Raw genomic sequence first — 19,164 nt, 5'->3', positions numbered from 1 at the left:
GATGGGGACAGCTCGTGGATTCTGAAGCACGTGCACACTTAAGGAAAAAAGAATATTGTTCTAATATCCATGGACGAGGGAGAGGTATTATTTACATTAATGAACAAACTGAACGAACAGCGATGGAAAATGCGGTCAAAGTTCACAAGAATTTTTCTTTCGTCATTCTCGACGTGTCTACTACAAATACACACACAAATAATTAGTACGACCTAAGAGACAGGTGCAGCCTCCATTTTCACAGAAGACAAAAGCCACGGCTGTCAATTCCGATGAAAAAACCAGTAAATTCGTAGCTCTCGTTCTCTTTCACTGTCTCTCACACTTGGTGCACGATTATCGGTTCTTTATTCCAGCGCGAGAGGAAAGGACGTACGTGCGGATTTGAGAAGCTACAAGAACATAGAAAGACAGACGACAGACAAAGAGTTTAAGAGACAGATGAAGAGTGCCCGATGGAATAAATAGCAAATATGAAAATTAGCCTTATAGAATAGCTGGGGGCCTGTTATTGTCCGAAGAATACAGTTGCGCAAAATTTTATACAAAGTGCCAAAACTTATGGGCAAATTTCTTATTTGCAACAGATTCCATTTAAGCCATAATTCCGGCTTTGTCAATTCTTTCTGAACGCTTCTATCTTATCATTTCTTGCGCCAAATTGTTTTTTTCCCTCATAGACACGCGCCGATCGATTATGCCAATTATTGTTCTTTAGGGAAAAGCAAACAGTCTCGGAGTCTTCATAGATATTTGCTACACGTGTATCTATGTAATAGAAATCCAATTTCCACAATTGCTTTTTACAGTTTAATTGGCAGTACACATCTCGTGTACCTAACTCTTCGACTCTCTTAACACAGTCTCATCTTGTGCGTGGACAGGGACGCGCTCTCGTTACACAACGCACTAACATCTGCTACTTGATTACAGTAATATTTAATCACGATTAAAAGAAATAATGGCGAACGTAGAGACTTATAGACTCTTACTTCTTGTCCATTAATTCCATTTGCTCTCTATCGGCATTCGATCGATCGATCAATTTGATAGCAAATAAAGAAATCGATCGAGCGATCGTAGAATTAATCGACCCTATTTATAAGGAAAACCGTAAGAGGATTCCTCGAGGAAACGACGGTCGAGTAAAGTATAAATTGAAGCGGAAAAGTGTCGCTCGCAAAACGGCTAAGAAATGAGTGAGCGTTCGCAACGACCCAAGGAAGAAGGACGCACACGGTGCAAGCACTAATAATTAATTACCAGCTAATGATATCTCTAATTGTCTTTCATTTACTTTTTAGGAACTACGCTCCTATATCTCGCGTCTCAAAAAGAAATAAACGTAAAAGTAAGAAGAGGAGCTGCACTAAGAGACGGCAGTGACTCCCTTTTCAAGTGAACGCGATCCTAGCCGATCCGCCATTATGATTCGATTCTTGAAGTATCAATATCAAACAGAAGAGAAAAGTAGAACGTTTGGAGTAATTGCTTTCCTCTTAACGGAAGGTTTCCCGGTCAAGTCGCATTGGACAGATCAGTCTGGTGCATCGAAATTCAAGACTGCTGAGATTCCGGGACGGAGTACCTCCTCCTGGGGAAGGTCCTGGCGGAGATAATCGCAAGTAGCGGATAGCAGCAACAGGTCGACGAGAAGAAGACGTCTGTATCGGATTCTTAAAAAAGACATGGAGAGTTCCAAGCTCAATTTCGCTTCGATCAAACTCTCTTTTCCTTCTTCGTCTTCACGCTCAACCGCTAAGAGCCACATATACGTTCCACGTTGCCGAGGTTCCTCTCTTGGAGTCCAAGTGGGTATCTGCGTCTCGACGCTGTCCGCATCGGCGTCGATGTGTCGACGTCATTCGCGTGTGACTTCGACGCCTCAGTATTCCTTAGGGTTATTACTTCTTGCGGTTTGCGATTTGCACGATGACGATGAGTTTGTTTTATCTCTGCGGTTCGCCAAGACCAAACTGTTGATTTTGCGTCTGTTGCTGTGCACCACCGGAAACGCTACACCGGCCACCGTGATGCTGCGTTGTCTGTTGACCATTCTGACTCGGGGACATGCCTGCAAAGACATACGGCACGTAAATAAAGGCGACTCCTTTCCTTCGAGCTCGCGAGACATAACCGAACAAGGAGTTTCGTATGCGTAAACATGTTTTTCCTCGGAACCCATCTACGTCACAGCCAGGAACAATCGATATATCGAAATTCACTGGCGCCTGCAGCAGTGTGGACCGTAAAACATGCATATTACTTACCCGAAGGTGTTTTCTCACCGGCTGACATCTTCGAAAAGGCCAATAGAGCGTCGGGGAAGTTCGGCGGCGTTGCAGGCGTGTTACACGGAGTGATCTGAAAATAAAACAAATGTCCTTTCAATAATTTCACATTATTATCATTCTAACGCGTACCACATATGTACATGATGTGAGTGTGGATTGGTATTACTGAGAATCTTTCATGCGAGTACTCCTAGCCTGACTTGAGGTTGTTTAAGCTGCTGGCGGCTGGTGGGTGACGTCAGAGCCAGGTGAACGGACACACATGATACAATGTGTATACAGGGTTATTCAATTTAAACGTACTAATAAGATTTGACGGTTATCGCGTGACACGCGTCAACGAAAAAAATCCTGGTTTCTAATCGCACCTAGAAAACACTGTAATACGTAATTTCAATATTTTCGAAATATTTTAAAAAACATTCTACGTATTCGTATTCGAATGAAAACATCAAGGGTGAATGAACCTGTATACAAAGAGGAGAGGAGTCTACAATGTATCGTATCCTGTGAACTACAGTGAACTGTACCAAGCTATAGAAAGCTTCCTGATGCGCTGTTCGCCAAGACAAAATGGCCACTCGTGGATCCAGGAAATTAACTTTAGCAATTTTCTCAACCACTTTGTACATACCACGCACAATGCTCTTGGGGTATTTTATTAATACCGATACCAACGGTGGATAGATCGATACGCGTCTCGATGGCGTAAGGTCAAGCAACGTCAGACGCAATAGCACGTAACAAAAATGTAGATTGAAATAAATAATTGCAGACAAAGGGCGGCGAAGGAATCACAAAGTTCTTGCCTAGTCTTCGCTGGGCGATTCGAAGGAATTTCAAAATTACCTAGGCAGAGGTCGGTCCAGTCTCGAATATTTGGCACGCGGCTTATCGGAATGCCACCGACCAGAATAGTAACCTACCTACTGTCTAGCTCTCAGCCGGCAGTGGTTCTCTTGAGGTTTGCCTAACCCGTCGATAACCTTTAAATCAAACGTGTTAGTTAAAAATTTGTCACCACAAACTCCCAATAAAAATTTCAATAAATCCACGTACAGTCCCTCTCAAAGCTAACGATTAATTAAATCCACAAAACCTTCCGAATAAATTATTTTTAACCTTTTATTTTTCCGAGTAAACTTTGAGGTTATGAAAAGCCCGTAACTGCTGCCTAAAATTGAAAAATTCTCCACCAGTCAGAGTGATTGATTTATTTATATACGATCAACTGATTTCTTATCGTTATCAGTTAATTTTAGGATATACTGTCGGCCATGCCTTGATAACCATTCTAATATGGAACAAAAGGAACCCAGCACAAAGAAAACGGACCTGACGGAACAGCACGTTAGTCGGCCATTCGCATAAGACCACAATACGGGGTATTTCTTCTGACTAGGATGAGGCCAGTGTTAAATATATTCGTTGGCAGCTTACTCGTGGAGCCATGAGTCACGGACACGTCGAACGACGCACACTTTCCTTCTGTACACATACAACGCAGCGAATATAGTTACACGAATGCGAACTGTTGATAAACACAGGGATTAGCATTACAACGCCTATGGCTTTTATGGCTCGACTCACTCCGCGTAACCTAACGCAACACGAACGTATTCTCGACTATCGTCTAACCGTAGGATATCCTATCGCGTTGATAAATTTTCAAATTTCCCGCCACACTGCTCCGTGAGTCCTAACCGAGCCCGGTTGAACGATCGGCACGGCCTATTTTCACGAGGAAAAATATTGATAATATTGAAAAAATATTACGCAATTAGATCCGTTTTCTTCGAGCGTGATAAGGGGGTGCCCTTGAACGTATTTAATACACTGGGAGAGCTCGTCGTCCGTTACGAAAGGGAATAACATTAGAATTCGTTTTTATTATTCGCAAGGAATCGTATATCGATTAATGTAAGGGGTTAATAAAGTTATATCGAAAAATATATTTTAACTTTATAAATATCGATACTGAAAATATAATCACAGATATCCGGCACCGCCATAAATACACATTTGAAATGGGATTTGTCCGGTTCGGAAAGCAGGGAGGGTAGTTGAGGGTTGTGGGGGACAGAAGATAAGGGCAATACAAATTATTTTCGCGGTTAACATTCGTACGAATATAAATCGAAGGACGGTAAGAGGAAGTGGAGGCAGGGCACTTGGTTGGGAGAAATATACGAGGAAGTTTATGCTTTTGTACAAAGTTACGAGGGTTGACGTGAAGGAGGAGGGTGAAAGGGGAGTAGATAGTCGTGGGACGTTGGGAATAGCAGGCGGATGGTGAGGAAGGGAAGGGACGCCTCGAACACATCAGGGTCAAACACGCGCGATCGATTTTCTCCTACCCTTGGCCAACCCCAAGCTGGCAAGGTATGTTTTTGTCGAGCTTTGACCACGAACAAAAGTTTCCGAACGTATTTTCTTACGGGTCTCGAGTCCTTAAGGTTTCGACCACTAAGAAAGCACTCACGTGCACTGTTGCGTTTCCTTCACGTAACAGACAACCCCCCCCCCATCCCCCGACAAATCTAAAAGACAGTGTCGTCCTAACCCTTCTTTGCGCTTCGCAGATGTTGCCTGGACGTTTCTACGTGGTAGGAAAGTTACTGAGAAAAGCTAGACGTCCCGGGCACGCACGTGTTTCCATGAGACGATTCAAGGCTGATTCACACATTTCAGTGCTGTATCGTGCACATACGTGAACTGACGTACAATCATTTTCTAGAAGTAGGACCGTTATCACATTTCAGGTTCTGTTTCAGTGACTTACCAACCGTATTAGTGTTCGTGTCCGGACATTGATCTGCAACGATATTTTTTGAACGGACGATACAGAACAATGACGACACTGTGGCGTATGAACGATATTGGTATTAAATGGTACTAAAATATTTGAACATTCCGTAACGATGCAGAGACGGGGATACGGCACCGATGTGAATTGCCCTTAAAGCGATAATGGAATTTGCGGAAAGAAGTACGGGTAGGTTGGGCATAAATAGTGTCGTATGAATTTTCTAGGAAGTAGGGTCAAAGAAGATAAATGCCGAGCAGACAAAATAAAATAAAAAGTTGGTAGGGTCGGCGACGGGAAACGCGATTACGTGGAAGCAGGCTAGGAGCAAATAACGAGGCAAAAAATAGCAGCGCATAGAGGCGCGTGAGTAAACAAACACTGACGGTAGAGGAACTTGGCATTATGAGGAGTATGTACACGGAGGATGGATTAAAGAATCAAAGAATAATCATATAGGTTCATTACGCTTCACTGACCTGTCCGAAATGAGTGCCAGGTCCTTGGGCACAGGAAGGTATCGCCGCTTCTTGGAAAAATATACTCAGCGCTGTCTGAAAAAAGAAAATGTAAAGAAATACATGAGTTAGAAACTGTTTCACGCTTCTATCTTCTGTTTACTTTCGCTAACTCAACCTAACCTAACTTAAACCTTTTTATTTAATTAATATTTCTTGCTCTCTCACTCGCGAGCTTTTAATTTATGTAAAAAACAAAACTGTTATCTCAATAAAATTCGAAATACATGCTTATACGCAAATCTTTATAAGAAATTAATTAGCCGCATTCGTCAAATCTTCATAAAAACAGTCCCGAATCGAGATTGAGAATCTTCTAGCTCCAAGATCGAAAACGACAAGGCTATTGGAGAGACAGATAGGCGTACGGACGTTGCATCACGTTACGTAACCTCACAGTTTATTTATACATAACCAGGAACAATCACGCGAGTGATATTTCGACAAGTCCGCCACCGTCACTTGTGTTTGATTTCGGTAATGATTTAGTCATCCATACAAAACAACGTATGCAAATGTCTGGGTATAATGTAAAACTTATGTAATCCTAAAATGAATTATAACCAAGTGTAATGTGTACATTAATCATAGCAAAAGTCCAAGAGATACTAGAAATCACGTGTCAAGGGTGCGCCGATTATTCCCTCTTGGGAAAAGGGTAGGCGGTAAGTTCATAGGCAGTTCTAGCACGTAGAATTTCTCCGGATCTAAAAATAAAGTGAGATGGCACCGTGCCATCCAGCGTGCGTGCTATTTTTCGCAGTGCTTTGGCACACTAGCATTGTTCTCCTGGTATGAGCCGAGGATGCAGGAGAATCCGCGAGTGGATTTCTTTTGAAAAAAAAAAGAAGTCTTCAGCGCTAACAATAAGAATTCGAAGATATTTTTGGTCATAGGAATGAATAATAGCCACCTGAATTAAACTGACAAAAGGGTCTGGGCTTCGTATCGCTGATCAAGAGAAGGCGTCTGTAATATTTCGTTAACAGCATTAACCGGCTCTGTAAGAGAAGGGATACTACAGAGAAAGTCTTCTGACTCATTGTTAGTAGTTGTCAAACGTTGTTCCATAATCATTCCATTAATTCTCTGTACATACATGCAGCAGCTACGCATTTCGCTAATATAATGACTGTGACTTCATAACTAGCTGCGAACTGTATCCAGGATTCACAGAGGATTTAATGGAATTTCGAAACCTCCGCAGCGTCCGCCATTTGCAAACTAAAATTATATGTGTAAACTATAGACATAGATTCATGTACAGATAAATGGTTGCTACGTATTGAGCAATTACTCTCAATACTGTATAACTGTATACGTTACTATAAAAGGGGATCCATTTCCGTCGCTGACTTCCTGGGTCGACGACGGAAACTCTCTGCGCCAATCGGCATTACTGGTTGGAATTTCCAGCATCTATATATATATATATAAATATATATATACACAAAATAAATAAATGTGTCATGTACGTCGTATGACGTAGGCAGGGATGGAAATAAGATTTTACAATGTAACCTTCGCGCTCAAACTCCTTATCGTTATTCCTGTTTCCGTGGATCAAATCTGAGCCATCGTACTTGAATCCCCTGAGAGGCAATTAACTTCCAGCTTCTTGGAAAGTCCATTAATTCTTTCCAGTAACACATATACATATTCTGTATCGATTTGAATTCGCAGCCAGGAAACCTCAACGCCGATTAGAAATCAGAACATTATATGGTTCGACTTTTGTATTATCGCAAAACGAAAATTCTTATCGATTTCGTTACATCACCAGACGTTCATGTGTATACGAATGACGGCATATTTATCTGTTTCCTAGTACTTCTCACCCAGAGACATCGCTCAATGTTTTTCTTCTAAGTTAGATGTTTTGTTTACATTGCAACTACTGAGCAAATATTGCACGAGGGTCGCCCTGGATTCTTCTAGACAGCTAGAACTCGACTTGGCAGAGACGTTCGTAAGCAACGTAACAGTGTGTTTATGTACGCATTTCTCAATCGAACGTCAAGAGGAAAATAGAAGGAAATTACTTGAAGTAGGGCGGAACGATGGACACCAGAATTCGCAAAGCAGACACGTCATGTCACGAAACGATTCGTTTACGTGGAGAATCGATCGCCGGCGTATTCGACGCGTAATGTTTTTGTATGCTAGGAAATGCGAAACAGGGCAGAAAATTGAAATAAATACAAAGCGAATGAAAGATGTAGGGTTTGAGGCTCTTATAGAAGCCATACCTTATCTTGATAGATTTTAGTGAAGCCTAGAAAGAAATAGAGAGTTGGTGAGTGAGGGGGATCGTAGGTAACATTCACTCTCGTCTGATTTTTATGAATGAAACGCGTACGAGCGCATCCATTGAGGTACGAAGGAGTTCGAAAACCGAGGCCAGACGTACGACGTGTGTGTAACAGTAGTCGAGGTAAATGTTAGTAGATAAGTGATCTTCATACGTTACATAAATAAAAGATTCGCTCCCTCTCACTATGCCTGTCCTCTAATCATTTTAGCTTCCTGGCCATTGATCTCTTCAGCTTCGAAACTAACTGGATATATGGTGTGTCACGGGATGAGAATCTGCAGGTAGTACTAGGAAACAAGCCAGTTTGGTAGTATACAAAGTTTCCTTCCTGTATGACCTAATATAATTACGTCGGCCATTTTCTCGGCTTTGTTTACGTAGTTTAAGGTACGACGCACGAGCCTCACAACGCATAACTTACGCACACGAGAGTATAGCTACTGGTAGCGAGTAACCTGGCTGTCTGGCTCACCTCGAATTGCCAGTGTGCAGCCTGCAACAATTGTTTCGCCTGTTCCCTGGCACAACCAGCAGCCAGCACGAACTGATTGATCATCACCTGCTCCCGCAGGGCGTCCATTTTTCACTGAATTTCCCGCGGGAAGTGGATAACTAAGCGCGATCACGGCCTTGCACACGATTCGCGCGTGCCTGTTACTGCCAGCTGCTGTTCTAAGATTCTTCGTTAAACTCGAAAGTGATCGCGAGCGACAATAGCGATGCTGGCGATGGCGACGAGCGAGCGGCGGCGGCAGCGGCAGCGGCAGGCTCCTTGTTTTCAAAACTAAACTCATCCCAGACCGGCGACGAGCGACGGGCGACGGGTGACGGGCGACGAAACTGCTCTGACGTCACGCACTCCCGGATTCTCTCTCACTCACTCTCTCTCTTTCTATCGCACACTTACCATATTATATCTCTCTCATCTCTCTTAACAGTCGCTTATATATATCACTACTTCGCTCTCGTTTCCTTTAAACTAAACTAGGCACTGGCGCTCCCTTTCGTTTGTTTCGACTCATCTTTGCTTCATCTGATTACCACTAGAGCACCACTGTATTGTTCCCAAGTTAAAGCGAGTTCACAGGAATGAGTGTGAGATTGTTATGTCTTCTAAGAAATTATTAGTGACTTTTGATGATTTGTTGAAAATATTGAAATCATTGCTAGTTTAATTGTTTCCGAATGAAGACTACTGTGTATAGCTTTATGGAATAGCGGTAGTATTTTATTACTTTTATTTCATTTTTAATTTAGGTAAAATTAAAGTGTTTGGAGCCTGTTTTGTAACTTGGCATTATAGTTAGGTAACGTGTGTACGAAGCTTCACAAAATAGAAAACTTACGAGCAGCTGATCGGTAGCTGTCAAAATGGAAAGTTCAACTAGTGAAGACACAGGCGACGATTATTATTTAGAATTATCCGCTGATCCGATCAGATTTGAATCAGTCAGCTTTCTCACCAATGTATTCTTCGATGACTCTAACAAACAAGTTAGTTTGATGGATGTGCTTTTTGCAATTTGTTACTGACGATTTCTAAAGCGTCAAATAAGGGATGTAGTATTTTAAAATAATTTAAAATGATTATGCACAGGTATTTGCTGTACGGTCTGGCGGAGTTACAGGAGTGCTTGTCAAAGGACCTAATCAAAATTTGAGCTTTAGAATGGAAGATAAAGGACCTGTTATTTCTATTAAATTCTCACCAGATATGAATATTCTTGCTATACAGCGTACTAATACTTCAGTCGAATTTGTTAATTACTTGCCTACTAGGGAACTGGATAGCGTAGAATATTCGCAGTCATGCAAAGGCAAGAATGCATCTATATTGGGATTTGTATGGACACATGGCAATGAAATATTACTGGTCACGGACCATGGCGTAGAATTGTTTCAGGTAAGCCTGGTCTATAGTTTTTTAAGCAGGATCAAAATCAAGTATAAATCGTATTTTTACAGGTCACCCCTGAAAAACGTACTGTTAAAGCTTTAAAGTCTTTGAGCTTAGGAGTCAATTGGTTTGTATTTTGTCCACAAAGTTATTTGGTATTGTTATCGTCAGGTACTATAGGAAACCAGATGCAAGCACTGCACATAACTCCTGGAAATCTTCACAAGTTAACAAAATTTGAAAGTGAGCAATAGTTATCTCATTAAGCATTTTTTTTAGAATTGATAGATAATATCTGTTAACTCATCTGTGTAGTGGAAGCCACAGCAACTAAGCCGGGTAAACTAGCAGTATCTGAAAGAGACGTAGCTTTGGCTGTTTTATACGATATACCATGTATAATTGTACTCCGACATCAACAAGGCGCGAGTCGGTCTAATGCAACGACTTTTGTTTACGTTTACACTGTTCACAAGTAAATAATTTGGTTTTTTTAGAAATTCTGTGATTTATACAAGATTTCAAAATTAATATATTTATAGGATGATGACCATCAAGCGAAGTCATATTTTAAAATTAGATATGAGCGGTAGATTCGCAATTAACGTAGTTGATAACTTAATCATTGTTCACCACCAGGCGTCCAAAGTAAGTTTCATAAAATTTTTCAAATACAGTAAGATTTATCTTCTATATTAATAAAAATTTATTTATTTAGACATCCATGATATTTGATATTATGCTACCTGGCGTGAGTGATGGTACTGTCATATATCATACCAGTGTAGCTGTACCAAAGCCGATAAAACCATACAATCTTAAGGTCCCGGGTGCTACATTGTCAGAACATATTTTTCAGCCCTGTCAATTATGTATCCTTTTTCTACTGCCAGTATAAATATCTATTTCTTATTTTATTATGCCTTAAATTCCCATATAGATTCCCCAAATTGGGTTGTCTTCCAGCCCAACATAGTTATAGATGCAAAACTAGGTTGTCTATGGTCAGTAGAAAATGAGTAACGTTAATGATTCAATTGATTGATCAATCCAATTTCTATAGGTACATCGAATTACGACTGGATGCGTTAGTAAAGGTCATTCGCGACAAGATTCTATTGGTCGAGTTCTTAATGCAGCGTAAAGACGCGAAACAAATCTTAATTCAAGTTCTGCAAAGCTTCATGACTCAGATGCCTGTTAGCCTGATGGAAATGCCGACAATTTTTGACAAACTCAATTCCGTCTACAGGAGTCATCTGGAGAACGAAATACAGAGCCAGGTAACATACTTCGAAATCGACAATTTCTTATATGCTATCATAAAAAATCGTTAAATTTATGCAATTTCTTATAGATGGGAACTCCGTTGCAGAGCAATACAAAGAGTGTGGCTACAACATTGGAAAATCTTAAGCATAAACTTTTGATAGATCAAAGTGACATATATACCCATATACTATCCAAATTTTCTGAAGGCACAATAGAACCCAAAATGGTGGTATGGGTGTTACTCGAATACATAAGGTACTTTCCTGCTACTCCATAATTTATTGTTACCTGTTTTGAAGAATGAACAATCAAAGTTATATCATTCTTTAGGTCATTGGCAGAACATGGCATTCCAGTGCAACATTATTTGCATGAGTTAGTTATCACAACTCTAGTTCATAGAAAAGCATATTACCAATTACACCAACTACTGCAGTATCACGTTGTAGCCGATTCAAAGCCGTTGGCGTGTTTACTTCTTTCTCTCGAAAATTTATACCCAGCTGCCCACCAATTAGCACTGGATATGCTGAAACGTTTAGGAAACGCCCACGAAGAAATTATCGAAGTGCTTTTGTCAAAGGGTCATATTCTACCAGCTTTAAGGTAAATAAATGAAACGGCTAAATATTCTTTTTAAATTTTTATTCATGCAAAAGTTTCTTTAGGTACGTCCGTTCGGTGGGAATGGCAGATGAAATATCAGCTCGAAAGTTTCTTGAAGCAGGGAAGGCCTCCAACGACCCCATACTTTTTCATTCAGTTTTTAAGTTCTTTGAGCAACGTAACGTTAGGCTACACAATACAACTGCCTTTACTCGCGGGGAACATTGTCAGCCTTATGTTCAGCATTTCAAATACTTGTTTCGTGAAACGGATAACGGATGCAACTCTGACACGAACTCAAATGTGTCAACAGTCTCTACATAATTCAATGGCCATCAGAAGACCCATCGACTGCTGATCTATTCTGCTTTCCAGGACGACAGGAAGATCGACATGAAAACCATTATAACGAACTTCATAGATTCCAGTAATTGACGATGGCCATTACGCCGTCTGAATACTCATTTGCAAGTGACATGCTAGAAATTGCAGAGCGTGTCTCCAGGTAAACGAGAAATGAAATTCCAGTGTCTGTGATTCTGTGAAGTGTCGATCAATAGAATATTCTTATGTATTTGTATATATCTGATGTACGTATGAGTGTACAGATGTAAGAGGGAGAGACAAAGTAAAGGAGAGAATGACAATGGAAAAGTTTGCCTGATTATGTTTCCTCAGTAAATGTTGTTGACTAGCTTTCAAGTCCAATCGCATTAGTTTCGTTGACATGTCCATTTAAAGTTGGTAAGTCCGGGCTTGGGTTCCCAGTGACGTCAGACGGATCTCATTAAACCTTTTAATAGGTCAACCAATTGCTATAAAGGACCAACCAGTTCCAATCAGGCTACCTACTGGCACGTGAAATGTTTTATCAGCCCGAAGTACCAGCAGAGCGTAACGTTCTTTAAATAAAAATCGATCGGCGTCATTTCAACTCGGCTGATTGTGGTTATCAATTTGAGCAAGCACCATTTTCACGGTACATGTTTCTCACTAGATAATTTTCAATTAGGACAAGATGCAATGCTTCATAATTCCATTGTGATATTGATCATCTGCTGAAAATCTTTCTTCCTCTGGCTTCATTCTCAAGTTCCATGCGGGTAATGGGGAATAAACGTGACCATCCAAATTACATTTAAAATGGATTTATTGGCGTACCTTAAATCACTTTTCGTCTTTCCTTTTCTTGTTTCATTGAACGATATCGTAAAACGCGCGTTATCATTACTTCGGCTTAGCCGAAGTCTAATTTTTCGATAGACTTCAGAGGGCACGACAATACGCGAGATACAAATACGTCATATCGTACGAACGGATAAAGCTGCTGTACAAAAGTAGACTCTCGCGATTAATCTCGCGCTAATGTCCGACACTTAAATATTATTGATAATAACTGGTATCCTTTCCATCTTTGTTTATCATCTTTTTATTCGTCCGGCTAAACGAGTCCTGAGATTCGCGGGGCGTTCACGCTCCGCCATGTTGCTTCTTGCTGGTAGATTCAAAAGACGCATCGCCGCCTTCTTTGATTTGGCAAAACGGATGGATATTAGATTTAATCTGATCCTCGGAGAAGATCATACATATATCTCAAATTCTTGTATACGATCTCTGGTCTTATTCCTATTGTGACTTTAAAAGTCAACAGACACAGTGACGTGCGAGAAATACGTAAAGGATATTTTGTGCTTATTTCTATAGTAACACCAATAAGACATTCAATAAAATTGGTCCAACGAGACGTCCAAGTGGCTATCTTGTTTTACAAGACGTTTCCGTTAAAGCAAATCGCTCATCGCTACGCTGGAATTTATCAATGCAACTTTCAGGTATATCTCAATAACCTAAAAACTTTGTCGACCAGCTCGAGAATTGTTATTCGTTACGCATAAACGGATAGACAGATTGACAGATAGACGGATAGACAGTTAGACAGATAGATTACAGATATGAATATCGACGATATAGATATAGATATGGGAAAGTGTTCAATTTCGTTCGTTTCTTTTTCTTATGGGTATTCACTAGAGAATCTAATTTCTTCAGCGAGTTATGACTATTGATTTTATTTTAGCACGATTTTTATGATTTTTAGCTTGGCCTTCTTGACTGTCGTTAATATGTAGAAAGATTTGTTTATTCCACTACGGGATCCTTTCATTTGAACAATACATTAAGTCTCAGAATAAGTGAAATCTTTAAATTCTATAATCAGTTACACGAACTCGTGCTTTTTCTGACATTTGATAAAGAGCCAAGTCCGTTGATTAATTATATCGATTACAGAGAAGAGGAGCAAAAGTGTAATTTTCTTCTTTTTTCATAATAAAATTAATAATTAAACTTGTTTAAATCAGAGACAGACGTATCGAGTCTTCTTTTGTTTCTCAGTCGAAAGTTCGTTAAAAAGAAAAATATATTCTCTTTTGAGGTTGGGACGGTAATCAATACGTAATTGTAAGAGGGCAAGTCAGTGCGAGGTACGAAGCTCGTACATTTCTATAATGAAGAATAACGCGATTCCCTCGTTTCTGTAGGGAACACTAGAATAATCAATAAAAGCATATTAACACGTCCAGTGTAGAGTAAGAATATCGTGCGGCGCCGCAAAGATGCGTACGTATATGTGTTATGTATATCAATGCAGTATTAACGATACAATATTTCTCTTGTTTTGGCGCTTAGTAATTTTTTCCATTATTTTTCTTTATTCAATCCCTTTTGTGCATCGGTTCAGTGATAATCGGTATCGAGGCATTCGCTTGACGCCCTTACTCCACAATAACTTTTAATATCCCGTGATAAATGAAGGAGCACGAAGGGCGTCACGAGCGTCTCGATGCCATTGGCCTGTTCCGAAGTAATATGTATTCTTATATGCAAGTATTACGATAATTATTTACTTCGCCCCTCGTTAAACGATCAGATAGAATCTCGTAGGATCGATTATAAATTATTTTTTCAACAGGTAGAGACTCCGTCTTTGTTCCTGGTCAGACGTATCCTATAATATATGGAGTGCTGTCCTTACAATAACTAAACAAGAATTTGAAGGAAAAAAGATCCAGCAGAATTCTTTGATACAGCAAAGGATCTAGTTTGACTGCAATTGTTAATCAGTCGTACGAACGGCAAAGAGAGCAGGGCTGCTCCTGGGAATTTAAGAAGAGAAATTGCAAAATAACAGACAGATGGATAAATGGAGTCAAAGATGGCGTTTGCTTTATAACTTTGTTACCTGAAGAAATAAGCAGATTTCCTTCTACGAGTTTCCTCCAATAAACGTCTTGCCAATTAACTCCGCTCCGAGCTTTTATATTTTTCAGATTTTCATCGGTTTTACTGATCCATTTATACAAACTGATTCCATTCAGGTTTTAATTGGTCTTATTGTTTTTTTTTTCCTTATGCTTGATAAAGCTTAAAACAAGTCATTTCACACGATTCTTCAGAGATTCTTCTCTGATCGTCAAACATTCTTGATTATCTGTCTTATCAACTATTTACTTATTACATTCAGATTGAGATTAAAGATTTTGTCTAACACTTAGAGATACGTGAAGATTAAGCGTTTTAGATTTGTTCCTCTTAACTCCAGGACCCGTGACCTTTGACATTTTTATATCCCACGTCTCCTCTGTACTCCCAAGGTGACAGATCCAGTATATTATAGCTAGTTACAATTTTCCCAAAGAGCTCCTAGCTACTTTACCCTTTTTAATATTAACCGAGTGACATATGAGTCAACGCATACCTAGACCGGACGGGAATTCGTATTTGATATTTGCATTCCGAGACTGATGTCGCGACGTTAGTTTGCGCTTGGTCTTTGATCTCTGCTAGAGTCGGCATTTACTTCTCTCTTTCCTTCCTACCTCAACCCTTGCACCACCCTGTTTCAACCCTCATTTCTTCTCATTCTGCTACATTTCTCCCTCACGTAACTTTCCTCCTACCGTCCTTTCGTTTCATTTCGCTACACCTCAATTGGCTCCGTTTTTCTTGGCATTTGCCTTGGTTCTTTGAATATCCCTTTTTGCCTTTCTCTTTTTGCTTCTTGTTTCCTTTTTTATTATTTTCTTCTTCATATCGTTATCCTGGAAAGTACCTCTGATCAGACCATTCATAAACACATTCTTCCTCAGATATTGTTTCCTTCACATTAGGATACCCGAAGGATCAGTACAGCATTCGGTAAAAATATGAACTAACTCAATCCTTTGCTTTAAGAGATGTTACAGTCGTCGGAGTGAGCATCTCTGATTTGCTGTTTTGTCTTCTTGGATGCTCGTCGTATCAGACTTCGACTACGAGGTTTACTTTTTGTTTCTTCCACCACCGTCACCACGCTCGATCCTTGAGCTTGGAGTAGTTGCTGTTGGCTACCTGATCCCGCACTTCCTGTTCTACCGCCAGGACTTCCGGACCTTGGACAAAGGCAAAGGTAAGAAAGAATCCATTACTCTACTAATTAGTTTTGGAACTACCTAATGTTTTTTTTTTTTTTTTTTTAATAGAAAACAATACATTACCTGCGAGATCCGTAAGCCGAACAGCGTCTTTTCAATCCAGAATCATCGGCTTCTCCTGCAGGATTCTTCGGCACGGAAATTGTCACAAAGGACCTGAATATTTCCTTGATATTATAATCGTTCTTTGCCGAGCATTCCATCACCTTCGCTCTTAACTTTGGCAACTCGCAAAACAGCCACTCGCTGACGTCCTCTATTGGCACTTCTCGATTAACAGAAGCCATGTCCACCTTGTTTCCTGCCACTACTATCGGCACTTGCTGTGGAAAGAAATTGGTTCAATGTTTACTGTCCATCCGCAAGGACTTGTCTATTTTGAAAGGCCATTCTTCAAGAACAACCTACCTGGAAGTCTTGTCTTTGCTCCTGAACTTCCTGGAAGCACCTCTTCATGTATTCGAAACTAGGTAGCGAGGTCGTCGCGTAGACCAAGAGGAAGGCGTGTGCATTCGCTATAGCGAGTCTTCTCATTGCTGGGAATTGAAGGTCACCTGGAACAGGAAGGAATCTCGTGTCAGGTGCTTATCGTTATTTACTATAGTTTGCTGGCTGCTGTTATAATCGCGTTCGCTTGAGCTACTTCCCAAAAGCTGCTTCAATAAGTCAACCGAGCCAGCCCTTGTGACGTTACTGTTGTTCCTTGCTGTTTACTCAACTGTCTTGCTTCACAGGGATATTTCAGAATTCTGAGTCGATTGTTGTATCTGGTAGGCTAGATACTAGAATTAGCGGCAACTTGAAAATCTCCTTACCTGCCGTATCCAGGAGATCCACTTTCAGTATCAAAGTTCCTAGCACACATTCTCGGCAATAGAGATCATCTACGGTTGGCTTGTATTTCTCTGTGAAACCTTGTCCCAGTAGACGGCGTATTATGGCACTCTTGCCAACTCCAGCACCACCCAATACCACCACGCGAATTCTCTCGTTGTCTGCCATTATGATTTTTTTGTCTTTTGAATATCTTGAAAAATCTACGTTCCTTATTCTCGACGAACCCTTACGTTTCCATAGCTATCGTATCAGCTAGACTCTTCTTATTTTTTAATTTCATTTACCCAGGCGATGATCAATTTTTTCCTCTATCGTTTCCCTTCTCTTGTACTTGCAGCTTTACCAAGTAACTTATATACGTGTGAGAAGGTGTATCCTTTTTTGTTTTAATCGATAACCTGAATTTTTTCAGAAACCTTCCTTGGAACTTTTCTTCAACTGGAAGCAATATTCTTTATGTAGTCTGGTTATTTCATGATGAAATAATTACTGAATTTTACGTTCTTACATGGATCCTGTTTGAAAGTGAAATTTTTATTGAAAAACTCGCTTAAGAATTCTCCGGAAATTCCATCGCTATTGAATATATCAAATGCCTACCTTTTACATCGCACGGGAGCTGTATGTAATATATTCCATTACGGGCACAGTAATGCTAAATAAAATTTCGAAATCGATCAGAACATTTTGTACGTTGAAACGTTATCCTTCCTGTTCTGTGTCGCTCCTACGTTTTTCGTATAGGATATTCCGTTCCTCTCCTGTACCGTAAAGCCACGGCGTCCTTTTTACATTTGTTTTTGTGCCACTTCACATGGGGATTCACATACGTTTCTTTTTCTTATGGTCTGAAAAAGATAACAAATACAGGTATACCAATGGTATTAACATAGTATGCTATACGTTACGTATTAAATATAAAATGAATAATTGAAAACAATTTGGACAGCTTTACAAAAAATTAATCGACCGAGAAGAAATAATTGGGGATGTTTCGTCATTACGTTAATTGCGACGACCAAATCTCAAGGGACGCAGATAAATCAATCTTTATAACGAACGATCATAATTATGCCCATCATCACCAACGCTCGAGAGATTTACCAGCGGGATTTTATTTGCGTTTGTCCTGCTCCCTTTTGCTCCTTTTATTCTTGTTAAATCTCTCGCTGACAAATTAGAGATTTAATGCAATCCGTGCGTGACCTTGTCAAAGGTGTTGCGAGAAGGAGGGAGTAGGGAATGTATGTCATTTACATTAGAAAAGTGTCTGCGCATGTGAACCGTAAAAATCATATGAGAAACTTCTCGAGTACTGGTACTCGGTTTGAAAAATATGTTTTAACAACTTTTCACTGATATGGATACAGAGAAAAACGTCGGGTCGGTAAAGTCAATTCCTTCGTAAAATGGTTCTCAGCAAAGGTATGAATAAAGTTCGTTAATATTTTTTAACAAATATTCGGAAGATCCGGCTTAGTTTACAATGAATTTAATTTTTTTTCTATTTTACAGACTGGATCGGACAACCGTAACCAAATTTCTCGATTCTAATGGTTTCTTTTACTCAGGGTAATGAATGCTTTTCCATTGGTTTCCATTAATTTATGCTTAGCAAAAAAATCATTGGCAATATGAAATTTTTCTAGGGGTAGTCCTTTGACTTGTTACGTGAAGAAGGCTCGATGTCAATTCTCTCTGCTCCATTCGAATCGTCCAGTCAACGAGGTCGCCAGTCCCTGAATCAATCTTCCGTCGGAGGATCATTAATATTTATTAAATTAAACTCCTGGCTGCAATTATCTTTGGTTTGTGAGACATCATCAATGCTTCTCAGTTGAGAAATCCGGTCTGTTATCAATGTATAGGAATTACACCTCATTAATCATAATTCAAGTATATATAGTAATAGCGGTATCACCAAAGGAACGAATAACTTTCAACAGATTTATCGCGTGTTAAAGGAGAAACCGGAATTTTGAGTAACTCGCACGTATAGTATTTATAATATTATATAAAAACTTCAGGATAAAGTCGATTGGAATCGTCAATAAAATTTCCTTAATAAACATAATATTAAATTTATATGGTAAATTTGTCGGATACGTGGATGATTATAAGTTTGTGGGATAAAAAATATTGAATTTT

At 39.9% G+C, this 19,164-nt stretch overlaps 3 protein-coding genes and 1 long non-coding RNA gene across 9 annotated transcripts; 2 read left to right on the top strand and 2 right to left on the bottom strand.

Moving 5' to 3' along the window:
* Nucleotides 1-130: 130 nt before the first annotated feature.
* LOC107264113 (UBA-like domain-containing protein 2) lies at nt 131-8,743 on the bottom strand. Its single transcript, XM_015732022.2, has 4 exons — nt 8,405-8,743; nt 5,580-5,654; nt 2,271-2,364; nt 131-2,074 (listed from the first exon to the last, which is right to left on the bottom strand). Exons 1-4 carry the CDS (start codon nt 8,510-8,512, stop codon nt 1,950-1,952), a joined length of 402 nt encoding a protein of 133 aa, XP_015587508.1. The 5' UTR covers nt 8,513-8,743; the 3' UTR covers nt 131-1,949.
* Nucleotides 7,919-8,454, top strand: LOC107264117. Its single transcript, XR_001536851.2, has 3 exons — nt 7,919-8,052; nt 8,141-8,213; nt 8,314-8,454. It is a non-coding gene; the product is annotated as an uncharacterized LOC107264117 (long non-coding RNA).
* Nucleotides 8,744-8,857: 114 nt separating the features above from the next.
* On the top strand, nt 8,858-12,361 carry LOC107264110 (regulator of MON1-CCZ1 complex). 5 transcript variants are annotated; one of them, XM_015732017.2, is made up of 12 exons: nt 8,858-9,027; nt 9,240-9,426; nt 9,530-9,835; nt 9,898-10,072; nt 10,145-10,304; nt 10,372-10,477; nt 10,548-10,701; nt 10,770-10,833; nt 10,893-11,112; nt 11,187-11,356; nt 11,432-11,707; nt 11,761-12,361. In XM_015732017.2, exons 2-12 carry the CDS (start codon nt 9,304-9,306, stop codon nt 12,029-12,031), a joined length of 2,025 nt encoding a protein of 674 aa, XP_015587503.1. In that variant the 5' UTR covers nt 8,858-9,027; nt 9,240-9,303; the 3' UTR covers nt 12,032-12,361. The 5 variants fall into 5 exon arrangements, with proteins under 5 accessions (XP_015587503.1, XP_015587502.1, XP_015587501.1 ...); XM_015732016.2 differs by having other exon boundaries at nt 8,858-9,152; XM_015732015.2 differs by having other exon boundaries at nt 8,858-9,426.
* Nucleotides 12,362-12,839: 478 nt separating this feature from the next.
* On the bottom strand, nt 12,840-17,430 carry LOC107264111 (GTP-binding protein Di-Ras2). Of its 2 annotated transcripts, XM_015732019.2 has the most exons (5): nt 16,995-17,430; nt 16,588-16,733; nt 16,243-16,502; nt 15,923-16,137; nt 12,840-15,807 (listed from the first exon to the last, which is right to left on the bottom strand). In XM_015732019.2, the coding sequence occupies exons 1-4, from the start codon at nt 17,179-17,181 to the stop codon at nt 15,936-15,938; spliced, it is 795 nt and encodes a 264-aa protein (XP_015587505.1). In that variant the 5' UTR covers nt 17,182-17,430; the 3' UTR covers nt 12,840-15,807; nt 15,923-15,935. The 2 variants fall into 2 exon arrangements, with proteins under 2 accessions (XP_015587505.1, XP_024937196.1); XM_025081428.1 differs by having other exon boundaries at nt 12,840-16,137.
* Nucleotides 17,431-19,164: the final 1,734 nt, after the last annotated feature.

Source organism: Cephus cinctus, unplaced genomic scaffold (assembly GCF_000341935.2).
Source record: "Cephus cinctus unplaced genomic scaffold, Ccin1 Ccin1_scaffold0168, whole genome shotgun sequence".
NCBI lineage: Eukaryota > Metazoa > Arthropoda > Insecta > Hymenoptera > Cephidae > Cephus > Cephus cinctus.
Note: the sequence above shows the minus strand (reverse complement) of the source record. Positions and strands in the feature narration are given on the sequence as shown.